The 13,769-nt window shown below is 42.4% G+C and overlaps 1 protein-coding gene across 13 annotated transcripts in view; it reads left to right on the top strand.

Annotated features, from left to right (window-relative positions):
- Positions 1–12,632, top strand: part of CELF2 (CUGBP Elav-like family member 2) — a 291,604-nt gene extending 278,972 nt beyond the window's left edge. For 4 of the 13 annotated variants that reach the window (XM_080918108.1, XM_080918107.1, XM_080918105.1 and 1 more), the window contains 4 exons: positions 520–699; positions 4,611–4,754; positions 7,317–7,488; positions 8,806–12,632. In XM_080918108.1, coding sequence (XP_080774234.1) covers positions 520–699; positions 4,611–4,754; positions 7,317–7,444 — 452 coding nt within the window. In that variant the 3' untranslated portion in view covers positions 7,445–7,488; positions 8,806–12,632. Of the gene's footprint in view, positions 1–501; positions 700–4,610; positions 4,755–7,316; positions 7,489–8,805 lie in introns of all 13 variants that reach the window. The other 9 variants (XM_080918103.1, XM_080918102.1, XM_080918111.1 and 6 more) reach the window with 4 other exon arrangements.
- The last annotated feature ends 1,137 nt before the right edge of the window (positions 12,633–13,769 follow it).

The raw sequence follows: 13,769 nt of genomic DNA, 5'->3' as shown, positions 1-13,769 counted from the left end.
GATGGCACGGCTGACATACTGGGTTCAGAACTAGGACCTGTCTGCTCTGCCCCTTCCTCATCACACTCAACCGTGAACGGCTTCTCTGCTCCCAAGCCTCCTGAACCGAGTCAGCGGACAGCAGTGGACATGTGTTTGGGTTTTCCTTTCTTTTCCATGCTCCCAGCTCTAAGAAGCAGGGTACGTGTTTCACAAAGACCCCATGTACTTGCCAGCAGCACACTGCATGCAGTGGTTCTGTCTGACTGACTGCAGGGCCTCACTGGCCAAGGGTGGGAGTTGTCATTGTTTAATTCTTTTTCCTCCCCATCATTGTGATTTATTTCTCCATATGTATCGTTTCTGTGTGGTTTTGTGTTGTTTTTTACTTTCTGTTGGTTTAATTAGTGTGTGAGCTGCATGCACTTGATGTTGTACTGTGTCAAATGATTCTGACTTCCTTTGGAAAGCACTAATGAATAAGTGCTGTTTCTCTTCTCTATTGTTGGGTTTTTTGTAAAGTTGCTCAAATGCTCTCAGGTATGGCGGCTCTGAATGGAGGACTTGGCGCCACCGGCTTGACGAATGGTACAGCCGGCACCATGGATGCCCTCACCCAGGCCTACTCAGGAATTCAGCAGTATGCGGCAGCGGCACTGCCCACTTTGTACAGCCAGAGCCTGCTGCAACAGCAGAGTGCTGCAGGCAGCCAGAAGGAAGGTGGGTGTCTGTCTGTACCCCAGGGCCTGGCGGGGCCAGCCAGACTGGCGTTTGCCTTAGAGCACGCCTAGAAGATGGTGATTTGAACCAGTCGCCTGCTTAATTTCTAGTGTCCATGTAAAAAGTCTCAAGTGTAAGCCTTTTTAAAAGTTTTCTGTCCATCTTTTTTTTTCACTTTCACTCATCCCAGGAGGGAGTTCTTACCTATCAGCTGTTCACAGGAAATGACTTACTAGCACTCACTAAAAATGCCTAGAACACCCTCTGCAGTCAGCACAAGCTCTCAATCCCTCTCCTCATAGAAACCCCTCAGTAAGAGGGGACCTTCTGACTCAGGCTGGGGCAGGGTAAGAACTCTCCTCAATTCCCTGGGTTCTTGGGATCCTCATCCCTTGAAGTTGTGTGGCTGCCTCTCAGAAAGCGATAGTTCTGACTAATGATAGAATCCAGTTAGAACTGAACAAGGCTGTGAGGAAAATGTCTTCCGGGAAAGGAAGTGAGTGATGGATCGCCTGGCAGCACTGCCAGTAAGGCAGGAGACAGTTCAGAAAGCTAATCCTGAGAAAGAAATAAAGCTAATTATATAATTACCTACTCCATATAAGGGAGTTTGTCCTCTTCCTTTTGATTCTTTTGTTCTGTTGGTTGGTGGGGTGAGATAGGGTCTCACCTACAGCCCAGCCACCGTGAGTTTGTGGCAGCCTTACTCCGTCTCTCTAGGCACAAGCACAGCCTACAGCAGCACAGCAGCGGCTGCCCTTCCCCACTGAAGCTGCGTATGACAGCAGATGGGAAGGCGATTTCATTCTTTCCCTTTTACCTTAACGCCATAGTCACATTGCTTACATGTTTAATAGGAAGTCTGGTAATCTGCAATCTGATATCATGGTTTTATTCTGCAATGTTAGGATTTTTAAGGAGCTAAAAGTGTAAAAAATAGAAAATAATTTTTCCCTTGACATAAAGCAAAGAGATCTTCAAAAAAGAAAAATACATGAGACTTATATTGCTTCAACAATACCCACCCCCTTTCTCTTAGCTGTGACATCTTGTAGGTTTTCAAGCAGACACACCCATTTGGACTACTGTGTTTCACTGGGTGTTTGAATGGGACCCCACCGGGCTGTCTTTGTTTAGTCTTTGTAGGGAGTGAGAGCCACTGAGAAGTAAGTACCACAGGAGCTGACCTATAAAGACCAGAGCTAAGAGCCCTGACTGGTTCTGGAGAGTGCCTGTTCTGCCGCCATCCAGCATGGCTTCACAGGACAGTATAACATCACTCACACATAGCTGCTGCCAAAGGAGCAAAAAGTCAGTTAAATCTGGTCACATAAGAACATTTTCCTCAATCACTTCACCTCAGCTTACTGTAAGCTCCTTGCCTAATAAGGACAAATCCTAACTCTAGTTTAGGGATGAATGTTGGTTCACAGTGGTATGTGCCGGGGCTCTTTGTCTTGGTGCTAGTGATAGCTTTTAGTTTGTTCTTTTTGTTGGCTTGGTTGGTTTGTGCCTGCTCCCATCCCTCTCTTACCCTCTCGTACCTCTCCCTTGATCCTCTTCCCATCCAGTTAATCATCCATCCGCCATTAGTTTAAGTAAAATGTAATTTAAAATGCAAACTGTAACAAGAAGGGAGAGAACAGGTCTACCACTCAGCAGATTTTCAGGTTCCCTAATCCACAACTTTATCCTTATGCTGACCTTTGGTCAAAGCTGAAATGAACCCTGAAGTATTTAGTCATAGGCTCTGGTGTATGTTTCCATAGGTAAGTTTTGTGAAGGGCTGTAATAGTCCTACAGATCTAAGTATCAAGAAAGCCCTTCACATTCCATGCCATTGTGGACATTGTATATCCACTCTCATGCCTCCTGTCTCTCTCCCATTACAGCAGGCAGGCTTTACACCCAGCAAGAGGCCTATGGGCACTGGTAGTTTGGTATACAGACAGGTGCCTCTGGGCCTAAGGGGCTTGTGCTGTGAGAAACACATAATATAACAGCAGCCTGCAGGGGCCAGAAGTACAATATAGCTGCCTGTCAAGGTGTGCTAGGCAAGTCTAAAGGGTGAGTTGTGTGGTTTTTATTACTTTTAGAGACTTAGGAGTGGGGGGGGGGGTAGAAAGGGTTGTTGATTTTGGTATCCGCTGTGCCTGTTGCATGAAATGAAGTTTTTCCTATATGAAACTTTTTGTTCTCAGTTTGGGAGGGTTAAAAGATCAAACTATTTCTTGGTAATCCCTTTAGTCAGAGGAGAGGAATCAGGAAGATGTTGGAATTGATCCCTGGGAATAATAAACAAAAGGACCAAAACCTCTTGTCCATCTCACTGGTCATAGTCTCTGTCGTTGTGGCGTGGACATACTCAGAATGTGTACAGCATTCTGGATGGCCAGGATTATTCAGGCACATGGTCTGCCCTGTTCATTAAAAGTTTATGTATTGCTCAGCAACACTCCTTACAATGCTTTGGATTCCATTAATCCTTCTTGAAGCATTTGAATCCTTTGTTTAAAAGGCACATTCAGTCTGGAGTACACATCTGAGCAATGTAAAGATTACTAAGAATACATGTGGTACAGTAGCACTAGCACACCCACTTCTCACATTGGATTTTTAACCTATCCATAGTAGGACCAGAGAACAGTTAAACTAAGTCTCAACTATAGTTTCTCCATTTAAAACAGACTCCTCCCAGGAGCTGGATTATAGACATATCCATAGAATTTGTGAGCAATATAGTAATATTGACATGTTTTTAAGAACTGACTACACCTCTGGTTTCAGCTAAGTATCATTCTTTAAGACTCTTCATCAGTTATCTAGAAGCAGACAAAGATGTACCAATTCATATATTTGCAAAGTCCATTTCATTCTTATTTTACTCAGGTCCACACACATAGATATCATTCCTCAGTGTAGGAATTCTCTAGAGAGATCACAGGATCCTGGCCCCTGATCTCCATAGGCAACAGGCAGGCAAGTTCTCTCTCCAGTCAGATCCAGGAACAGAAGTCACTGTCCCAGTTCTGTGAGCTCCTTTCTTCCAGCATCCAAGAACTATCCCAACTTTATCCTCTCTGTCAGATGCCTCTTCTTTAGTGTCGTTCACACAGCTCCTGTGTAGGTGAGTCTTGAGTTCAGTGAGGAACTTAAGACAGCTAACCTAAGCATAGAACTAAACAGACCATTTGCCTTCTCCCTGGGTTTGAATGGAAACTCTTCTGGAGTTTGAATGGAAAGGGGAGAGCTTTGTTTAACTCAGTCCTAAAGAAGCTCTTGTATCCACTGAACTTACTCCCAAGGTGAATTCTCAGTGATGTAAAGGCCTGTCAAAATAATAAGGCAACCTACCTTGCCACCCTGCTATTGCCTCTCCGCCAGTCATTCTAACATGATTATTACAGTGTGTGTGCACAGCTTTGCCAAATCAAAACCGGCTGAATAACCCGGAGATGGCTGGGAAGCCTGAGCGGTATTGCTGCTGTTGGACTCATTGGGCTAAAGCGCTGCAGTCTGCTTAGAACACAAGGAACGTTCTCTTCCACTTCAGGAGATAGTCTACACATGAAACATGGCCACCTAGGAATTGTTGCGAAATGCTATCCCTGCCCTGATCCTGTCTCCACCTCTACACCCATGGAGATGATGCGTAGCTGAAGTGATCTACATATTCTCTGTGAACAGGAAGCTACTTACAGCATGCCCCACCTCCCCACCCACCCTGCCACCAGTGAGAGCATTTCAAAGGATTAGTGTCTTCCTGAATGTCATGCTGGTGCCTAAACATCTGTCCATTCTTCACAAGAAAATGCCAAATGGCTAGCCTACATGTTACTGAAGTGTTCCTAAGAGGCTCTGGGGACTAAGACTTGGGGGATACCTTACTCTGATTTTTTCTTCCTCTTTAGGTCCAGAGGGGGCAAACCTCTTTATTTACCACCTTCCACAGGAGTTTGGAGACCAGGACATTCTGCAGATGTTCATGCCCTTTGGAAATGTTATCTCTGCTAAAGTCTTCATTGACAAACAGACCAATCTGAGCAAGTGCTTTGGTATGCAACAGAAACCTAGCTAAATTTTGCAGGCTTCCCAGTCAGGAGTCAAAATAGGGCCTTCCTTATGATGGTAGCTTTGACTTCTAGTTGCATGCACACAGATTTGGGCAGAGGTATTTAATCAAAAAAGGGGGAAGAGCCTTACAAAAGGGACACTCCCTTACCTTAGGTAATATTCTATACTGCAGCAGTAAAGTGTCTTCCTATATACCTGATTCCCTTTCACCAGAGAGCAGTAGTTGTTTCTTTAAGCTCTGCTAATGGAATCAGGGTTTTTCCTGTGCTACAGATAAGCACTGCTAACATTCTGCCACGAAGTCTCACTCCTACAGTTTCAGAGCCCACATACAGAATCAGGGCTTGCAGGCTTACAGGGGTCACAGTCATATGTCACTACATGTCTGTGGACTAAGGACTAGCAGTTGGCATATCCCATGCTTACAGAGAAGAAGGCATTGTGATGAGCTCACATCATATGATTGGCCAGGACTGCATGGGTAGGTACGGAGCACAGGAGTCTCTGGGTATTAACCAAGCACCCCAGACACCTAGCTGTCCGCCCTTGCAGCCTCACTGTTCAAAGGGAGCATCTTCCTTTCTTCCTTCCTTAACAGTAGTGAAAACTCAGGTCCCGACAGTTCTATACAACAGGGACAGCACTTGTTAAATCCATGACTTCCTTATTTTTCTAACTGATTTGGCCCCCAAAGAAGAATCCAGAGTATTTAGAGCCTTGTTTAGCAAGCCCAAACTCAGTGATTGTCACACCATTTTGCTGATATCACTTCTACAATTTACTAATTGGTAGTAAGTTGAGAGGTAGTACATTTTATTAAATAAGAATTGGCCAAAAGAAATATGAATGTATGTACTACAAAGAAAAATATCTAAATAAGGGTGGTTCTCAAATAGTCATAAATTCAAACCTTATTTGACTGACTGCTAGATGTTTTGGTTCCTGTAGCCCTGGTGCTAGGCTCTTTCATCATCCAGGAAGACCTATACCTCAGGGATTAGAACTAATGAATAAGCTGTTTCCAGTGACTGGTTTTACTCTAGGAGAAAGGCTGTCAGCCTAAACCCACTGCATGCCCCATGGATTGTAGAGATCCCTTTGTAACAGCTGAGGAGTAACATGAAAACTAACCTTCCACATAGGGTGTAAGACATGAGAGCCACAGCTCTCCTTTGGAAAGGCTTTCTGCACAAGGCTTTTAGGCTGCCATTTTTCATAGCTGCATAACTGTTCTAAGTTTATTTGGAGTCTAAAAGCAGGTATAGTTCATGATTTGAGGAAACATTACCTTGAAAAGCGATTTTGTCAGACCACAAACTACTTAACCAGTGTGTTCCTGATAATACACACTGTAGCTGTGAGAACCAGGGATGTATTTTCAATTTGTCTTAAAAGCTTTGCCTCCCAGGTTTGTCGGTGAACAAGTATAGTCTTAGCGTCTGGGTTAGTTACTGAGCTGCTTGTTGTAGTAACCCATCCGTCCGTCTGTCCATCTCACTTCTGACCCATTCCATTCTTCAGTCACACTGGTGAAGTCTTGAATCTCAGGTTCCTGTTACTGAGAACTGGGTTAATAAAAATACAGAGAATCGTTTTTGCAACTCAGTCTACCTATTAAATGCTTTCTTGCCTTTTTATCACCTGAGAACTCTGCTCAAAGTCTGTTTATGTCCTTCGCTCCCTCCACTGGTTTTTAAAAGAATTTTCTCCTTAGCTTTAAACTTTAGTAGTAGTCGATAGAAGATGCTAGAGTCTTCTAAATTGCTGTGTTTGGAAGTGAAATTCACTCTCTGGGATAGCTTCCTGTCACCACTCAGTCATGAGAAGCTCACTGCTGGCCTCAGCAGTGACCAAGCTATGCTGGTACTTAAGACTTACATCCCACTCTGTTAAACTCCACAACCAGAATTCTCTCCTGACACTTCATAGGTTACCATTTGTTCTTGTTCAAAATCAGACATGCCCTGTCTCTGATGGTGGCTTGTTGTTGGAGATACAAAAATTAGGATGTGCAGAAATTCCTACTAAGCCCTGAGACAAGGAGAAAAACATGTTGCCTTTCCCTAGGCTTGTCTGGATAGTAATTCCAAAATGATAAGAAGCTAGTATATACTATTCTCATTCAGTCAATTCAGTGGTTGACTCATCCTGAAGCAGTCAACCCTGTGTAGACTATCTATAAGTATATATAGTACCCACTCTCCCAGCGGGGTGGGGGTGGCAGTAAAACTAACAGGTGTGACTTGGAAGCACTAAATAGAGGAACGGAGTTCACTAGAGAACTTAGCTGTAGTTCTGCGGGGAGGCTTTTGTCCTACTTGGAACTAGCTCTTTCATTACTTGCCAGTGAGCATTTCCACTGCTGTCTATAGGCATGCATTGTGCATGCGTGGGGCAGCATACACCTAGCAGAGCCCAGCTCAGATCCTGGGATGGGTACTGCTTAGCACTGCACACGATGCCGGCCAGCCCCGCCAGCCCCATTTTCTGCTTGGCTTCCCCTTCACCCTGACCTCCCTGCTTCCTTTCCCTTTGTTTTCCAGGTTTTGTTAGCTATGACAATCCAGTCTCTGCACAAGCTGCAATCCAGGCTATGAACGGCTTTCAGATCGGCATGAAACGCTTGAAGGTGCAGCTGAAGCGCTCCAAAAATGACAGCAAACCTTACTGATCCTAACCCCAGAAGCTCCCTGCTCTTATTTTAGCTTTCTTAGGGTAAGTCCCACAAGCCAGCCTGTTCTCAACAGGGAAGGCAGAGGAGGGACCACAATGCCAACTTTTACCAAGAGAGACGGTTATTTTTACAATAAGGCCTCCATTTCTTCCACTCATGCCCCACCCAATCTGCCATAATCAAAACCTGGGCTACCTTGTTTTTATTGAGTAAACCCCTCCTCCAATTGTGCCACTGTATTCTCCTTTGTTTTGCAATTTGAATATCCTCCTCTTTTTAAAAATTTGTTTTGCTTTTTTAAAGAAAAACATATAAACAAGTAAATGACATCTTGAGAATATGAAAGGCAAGCAAACACTAACGTGCAATTCTAACTCTGAAACCACTGGTGCCCCGAGAGCACTGCCTGGAGAACCCACCCCTCAGAGGACCCCACGGTTAGAGATGACGTGGTGGCCCAGCAGAGGGAGAAGCACTTAAAACTCCACAGAACACCCTCCCACTACATTGATTTCTTTTAATATAAGTAGGATTTTATTTTAGGGTTCAAAGAAACATGACATTTATTGGTCAGATTATTACACTGGTTGTCTATTTTGTTATTGTTTTATTTTTGTTTTTAGAAAGGATTAATGTAAAAAAAAGATTTAGAGATCTGTTTCTTAAAGCTACAGGGTTTAAAAATAAAATAAAAATGAGTGAAAATACTTGATGTTTCTTGAAAGATAAATTTAATAATAAATACATAAATAATACATAAATAAAAAAGAAAGCCACAGGCCTGTAAATTTTATTTGTAAAAAAAGCATTTCTATTTTTATACAAAATTTTTACTGCCTCAGAAATAATGGAAGTTATTTATTGCCTATTGTTAACTTATTGGGTATCTAAAGAGCAGTTCTCTGTCTAGCTAGAACCTTCTGAAGTAGTCTCTAGAGGAATTGTTCTAGGAATGGGCTTTTTTCACCGTTGAACCCTAGACCTAAAGTTCATGCTTTATCCTCTTGTCCTTTGTATTTGTCTGATTATTTTGTTTGTAATTTCCATTATCTAGTTTACAATTCAGTTGTCTTGACTTCCCCATATGTCACCTTTGTTCAGATGGACCCTCTCCTCTGTCCCTTCTAGTCCTTCACCCCAAAACACCCAGAATCCATCCCCTCTCACTCTCCCCAGATGGATTCTCTTGGGGTTCCATTGTGCTGTGGAAAAGAGTGTAAGAAATGCAAATTATGTGACTGGCTCAGAGACCCCTGAAGACCTAAGATTTGCATTAGTTCCCTCCACCCTTGAAAGTGATGTTGTTGCCGCTGCGTAGACTCTGTGTAACTTCTGACTCTTCCTTGTTTTCTCCCCAGACATCTTCATGCCCGTTAGTCATCGTTTGCCTAGCATGTCCCTGTGGCGTCCCAAAAACAGTTTCATCGTCCCGTCATTGTTTCTGATGTCTTTCTGACCTCACGTCATATTTGGTTCTCTCCTACTGACCTTTGATCTAGTTTTGACCTTTGAAATTTGCATGTGACCTCATCTCGCTATGAATTCTGGGAAGTCAATGTGAAAAACATTGCTGCATTCATGCAAGACTGAAATTATTAGACAAATTATAGAAAACAAAACCTGTGGCAAAAATGTTTCTTTCTTATTTTTTTTCTTTTCATAAAACAGACTTGAAAGTATTACACAGGGATTGGCATTCTGCCCGGTCACTGGTGACAATAGCAATATGTGTCCAGGGACACAGAATGTTGGTTTCTAACAGACTACTTCCAAAAACAGTTTGAGAAAAAAAAAAAAAAACTGTCTGATTTTAAGTCTCTAGAGGTCTGTAATAGTTTTTACATTTTTCAGGCAGTGTAAAGTTTTTTGATAAGGCCATTTTAGGTGGCTCACTTTCTCATTAAGATATATATATAGAACCACTTTTTGTAGATTAGTATAAGAAAAATATTTACCCTGTTTTGGGGCAAATGCTACCTATTTGTGTCACCTTTTGCTGAACTGACTCACAGTTAGACAATCCATGGTTTAATGCACATGAAATGACCTATATTTTATACTGTTCCAATGTACAGGAGAAAGGTTACTGTAAACTGTGTCATGTCGGTGCTTCTGTGGACTAAGTTGTGCTCTCATCACGAGTCTTAAGGTCTTAATGTTATGTGTTGATAAGACAAGCTTAGGATTGGTTTACTTAAAACAAACAAAAAAAGAATTTCAAAAAAAAAAAGTTGTTTGCTTAAAAAAAAATTTCATGTGAGGAAAAAAAAAAAATAAAACTATTCCAGAATAAGTTTTGTGTTGGCTTGAGAAAGCATTGATGTTACCTTTTTTATTGTGGACTATTAGATGTGTTTGTGTTCAGCAAAATGTGATCTGTTTTTGTTTTTTCTTTTAAAGAAAAAAAAAAGTGAAAACTATCTAGTGCCAAATTCCAAAGGTACTTCCTTCCTAGAGCTTCGCGTGTTTCCTGTGAGAAGTAATTTGATAACATGGTATTTTATTATGTGTTTTGTATAAATCCCTAATATTTAAAACAAAAAAAAAAAAGGTTACAAAGTTTGTTAACTTGCTATTCTGTGGTCTTGTTGCCTGAAGTTGTTACTGTTATTTCTCTATGCTGTTTTTTGTAAGACATTGTATAAGTGCCCGTGTATCATTTTTCTAACCGCTCTCCACATCAGTGCTGTGAAGGCGGCCCTCACAATGTATTCTCTTCCTAATATCTGGAAACCTCTAAGGTGAGAAAGTCCTGAACTTTTAACCCTTTCTACCCAGAGCTATCTGGAATGTTGGTAACTTTTTATACTCTCATCCTTGGGTTTGTTTTCGGGTGTTTAGATTTTTTTTTCCCTGGGTTATTTTTGTTTTCTATGACACCTATCCACCCAAAAAACTCTTAAGTCCTTTTCCCAAACCATTTTTTTATTCCCCTTCCTTTATATTATTATCCTGTGCTCCTTTAGTTTAAATTGAAAAGATTGAGTAAACCCTGTGAAGGTAAAAATAGGTAGATTTTAGCCCCTACACAAACCCTAAAGATGATGTCTGCTTTTTGAGATCGGGTTTCATGGTATGTCCTAGTATAAAATATTTTTTATATATCCTGAACGTAAATGGATTTTTTGGTGGTTCAGTCTTTCAAGAAATTTTGCTTTTATTTCTTAAACACCCCTGTGTAATGCTGAGTCAGCCATTGTGCTTGGGCTTTTCAGACTCCTGTGGGCTCCTGAATAGACAAGGTGTCTTCATGAAAGCCCCGGGCCTTGCCCTGCCTCTCTGGGTTTCTAGAGTGTTTTGATCTTTAGGTGATCTTTCAAGTGGCCAGCCATGTAAGAGGAGATCAGCACTGCTCGTCACCAAGGTTACTAACCAAATACCAGGACTAGTTCCTACTGTTGCTTTCAAAAGTGCCATATTCCTCTGAGTCTGGCTTCATATGAGCAGATATCTTGTTTTGACAGATCCCAATGTCATAACTACAGTCCCAACACACACCCAGCCTCTGGGAAAACATACCCTGCAAGCTTCTGGTCTCAGCTCCTTTTCCTTCTCACCCCAATCCCATTTGATTTCATGTGTGTGTGGCTGTGATAGCCCTGAGATGGAAAGGATTAGCCTCTCACAATGCAAAAAAAAAAAAAAAAAAAAGTTCCTCCCTACAGCACGCGCACTTCCAATGGCATGATTCGTGTTACCCACTGTTTACCACTGCCGGGGCCTTCCTTCATCCTTGAGGGCTATTTTGTACTTTCTGCAGCACTCAGCTCAATAACAGTGATCACACACATTTCTCAGTCTCTCTATGGTGGTGTGTAGGTACACATGTAGACACACAAGAGAATACCAGTTGTATTTCATAGACCATCTTGTTCAGAGTCTATTCATTTACCACTGACATAAATTTCAAAAAAAAAAAAAAAATCTTGAATTTTTCCCCCCATGGAAGCAAACTGTCCTCCTTCCTCTTAACCCACCTGCGGCCCCCTGAAGAGGCTCAGGCCAAGCAGGTACTTTCTGTTGAGTGTTTCTGATTTTGCAGGCAACCAAGACAGTACATTGAGGGGGAGGTTTTTGGTTTTGCATGTTTCATTGTTAGAAAAATAGCCTTCCTCAAAGACAGACTGTCTTTATCTCTCAGTATCAAAAGGAAAAAGCTGCAAGGGTGCACAGGGCTTGTTTCCAGAAGATAAAACACAGGGAAACTGCATTTTTAAAAATCAAGTGTAAAGCATAGACTTTTAAAACTCACTCAGAGAACTCTGGTCAGATGGCACCTCCACGGTGTGACAAGTTCATCTTTCCTTCACCGCAGGGGTTCTAGTTCCTTTGCTTGTGCTACTCTGGAATCATTTCCTGTTTCTGTTTTATTATCTTAAGTGCTAATTAAAAAAAATAAAACTTAAAAAAATGTAGTTTCATTACCTTTTGAATAATGTCATACAAAAATGTATTTGTGTTTTTGTGCTGTGGGAATTGTTGTTTGTAGATTAATAATACCATTTTGTTTAGAACTACAAAATAGTTTTTAAATATTGTCTGAGAAAAGCCAAAGTTAATGCAACCTAGTGGAAACTGTAAGACCATTTGAGTATTGTTTCTGTTTTATTGATGCATTTGGATTTTGTTGTTTGATGGAATTTGAGCCAAAAAAAACAAAAACGCAGGCTTTCCTATTTCTACAACTGATTGTACTTACGCATTTTGTACCAGTGGGATTTTTTATACTGGAGATTAAAAAATGGAAATTTTTGTGGCTTACTCTCGTGGGCCCCCTGACAATGACTGATTTCAAGTTTGATTTCTGGTTGATAGAAAGAAAGTTGCTTTTCTTTTAAGAATTAAAAACTTTGGCTTGATTTCTTTTTTTCCCTTTGCTTATATCTAGCATTAGAATTTTGTCTTAAAATACAGCGGTAAGTTTCACTCTTTCTTCTGTACTGTGCAATTACACAATAAGATGATTAGATTTAGAAGTACTCAGTCACTTTAAGTGGATAAATGTATTAGTTAAACTTTAGGAGTTTGCTTTTTTGCTGTTTAGATCGAAGTTTTTTCTGACCCTTCTGTCCTCATTGTGAGCATAACCGTGTAGTTGAAACAGTCAGACTTATTTTTGTAATGTATGTTATTGTGTGATGCGGTTTTTTGCTTCTGTCTCCAATATTAAACCATTTTCCTAATACTTGTTTCTCTCTCTGCGTGTTGTATTGTTGGTAGTCATTCTGTGTTGGTGACACATCTACACAACCTCACTGTTGCACGTATCTGTTCTCTGTGTTGTGTAAAGCAATACAGTCGATTCCACCTAAGTGAATGTCTGATTTGGGAAACAAGGGCACTGCACGGCTCCCCTGCTTCATGCACAGCCCCCGCCCCCCCCCCCCAGACCGATGCTTCCGGGCACTATGCTTCCTCTCTGATGGGCTGCACTTCCCAAGTCATTTATGGTCTTTTGACCGCACACACGTTCTTTCCCCTCCCTCATATCCGCAGTTCCTAACATCCGAGAAGTCTCTCCTGTAACCTTAGGAGGAGCGGAAGCAGTAGACCCAGGACCTTTTCAGTCCACCTGCAAGTACGAAGTCACATGACTACAGCCAGGGTTAGAAAGGGGTCACCCTTACAAAAGAGGCAAGCCCTCAAGGAAGGGTCAAATAAAACCAGCTGGCCAACATGGGGAGGCTGAGTAAAAAGAGTTCAACAGGTGTGTGCTTCAAGGATCAATGGGTATGTATAGAAATGCATCTTTATAAGCTGATCACTTTAATCCAGGAGTAGCTTCAACTATTAAAGCTGATGGAAAGCTTCTGGATAGTCAATGAGGGAGGTGGGGGGACTTCTGCTCACGCCCCTGCTGTCTGCAAGGGGGAGCTCAGAATGCCATAAGTCCATCCACCCCACACACACCCCTGGCAGACACAGGATAGGAAGGAGATGTGCTCCCACTGTGCCCAACCCCTGAACAGAGAACCGTTCCCACTCCCCTGCACACCACAGGCCCTCCCCGCTCTCCTGTCCACTGGCTCGGGAGTCTGGCTGCCCTCAGCCTGCTTCACAGGTCCCATGGCTGTCTGTTCCCTTCTCTGCTCACCCCTGCACTGAAGCGTTAGATACAGTGCCTGTGCCAGGCCACCCTGAGCCTGGTCCCGGTGAGAGCTCTGGCTGCTCACCCTCTGGTTTCAGCTGGCCCTCAGGTCCCATTCAGTCAGGTCAACAACCACGAGCCTACCAAGCGGAAGAGAGAGAGGTGGCTCTTTCCCAGTGCTAAGCACCTCACTGGGGATGAGTTTCAGAATCCTAAACTTAGCGCTCACAAAAG

Source organism: Micromys minutus (genome assembly GCF_963924665.1).
Source record: "Micromys minutus genome assembly, chromosome: 6".
Taxonomy (NCBI): Eukaryota; Metazoa; Chordata; class Mammalia; order Rodentia; family Muridae; genus Micromys; species Micromys minutus.
The sequence above is the reverse complement of the archived record's forward strand: the minus strand, read 5'-3'. Positions and strand labels throughout refer to the sequence as shown.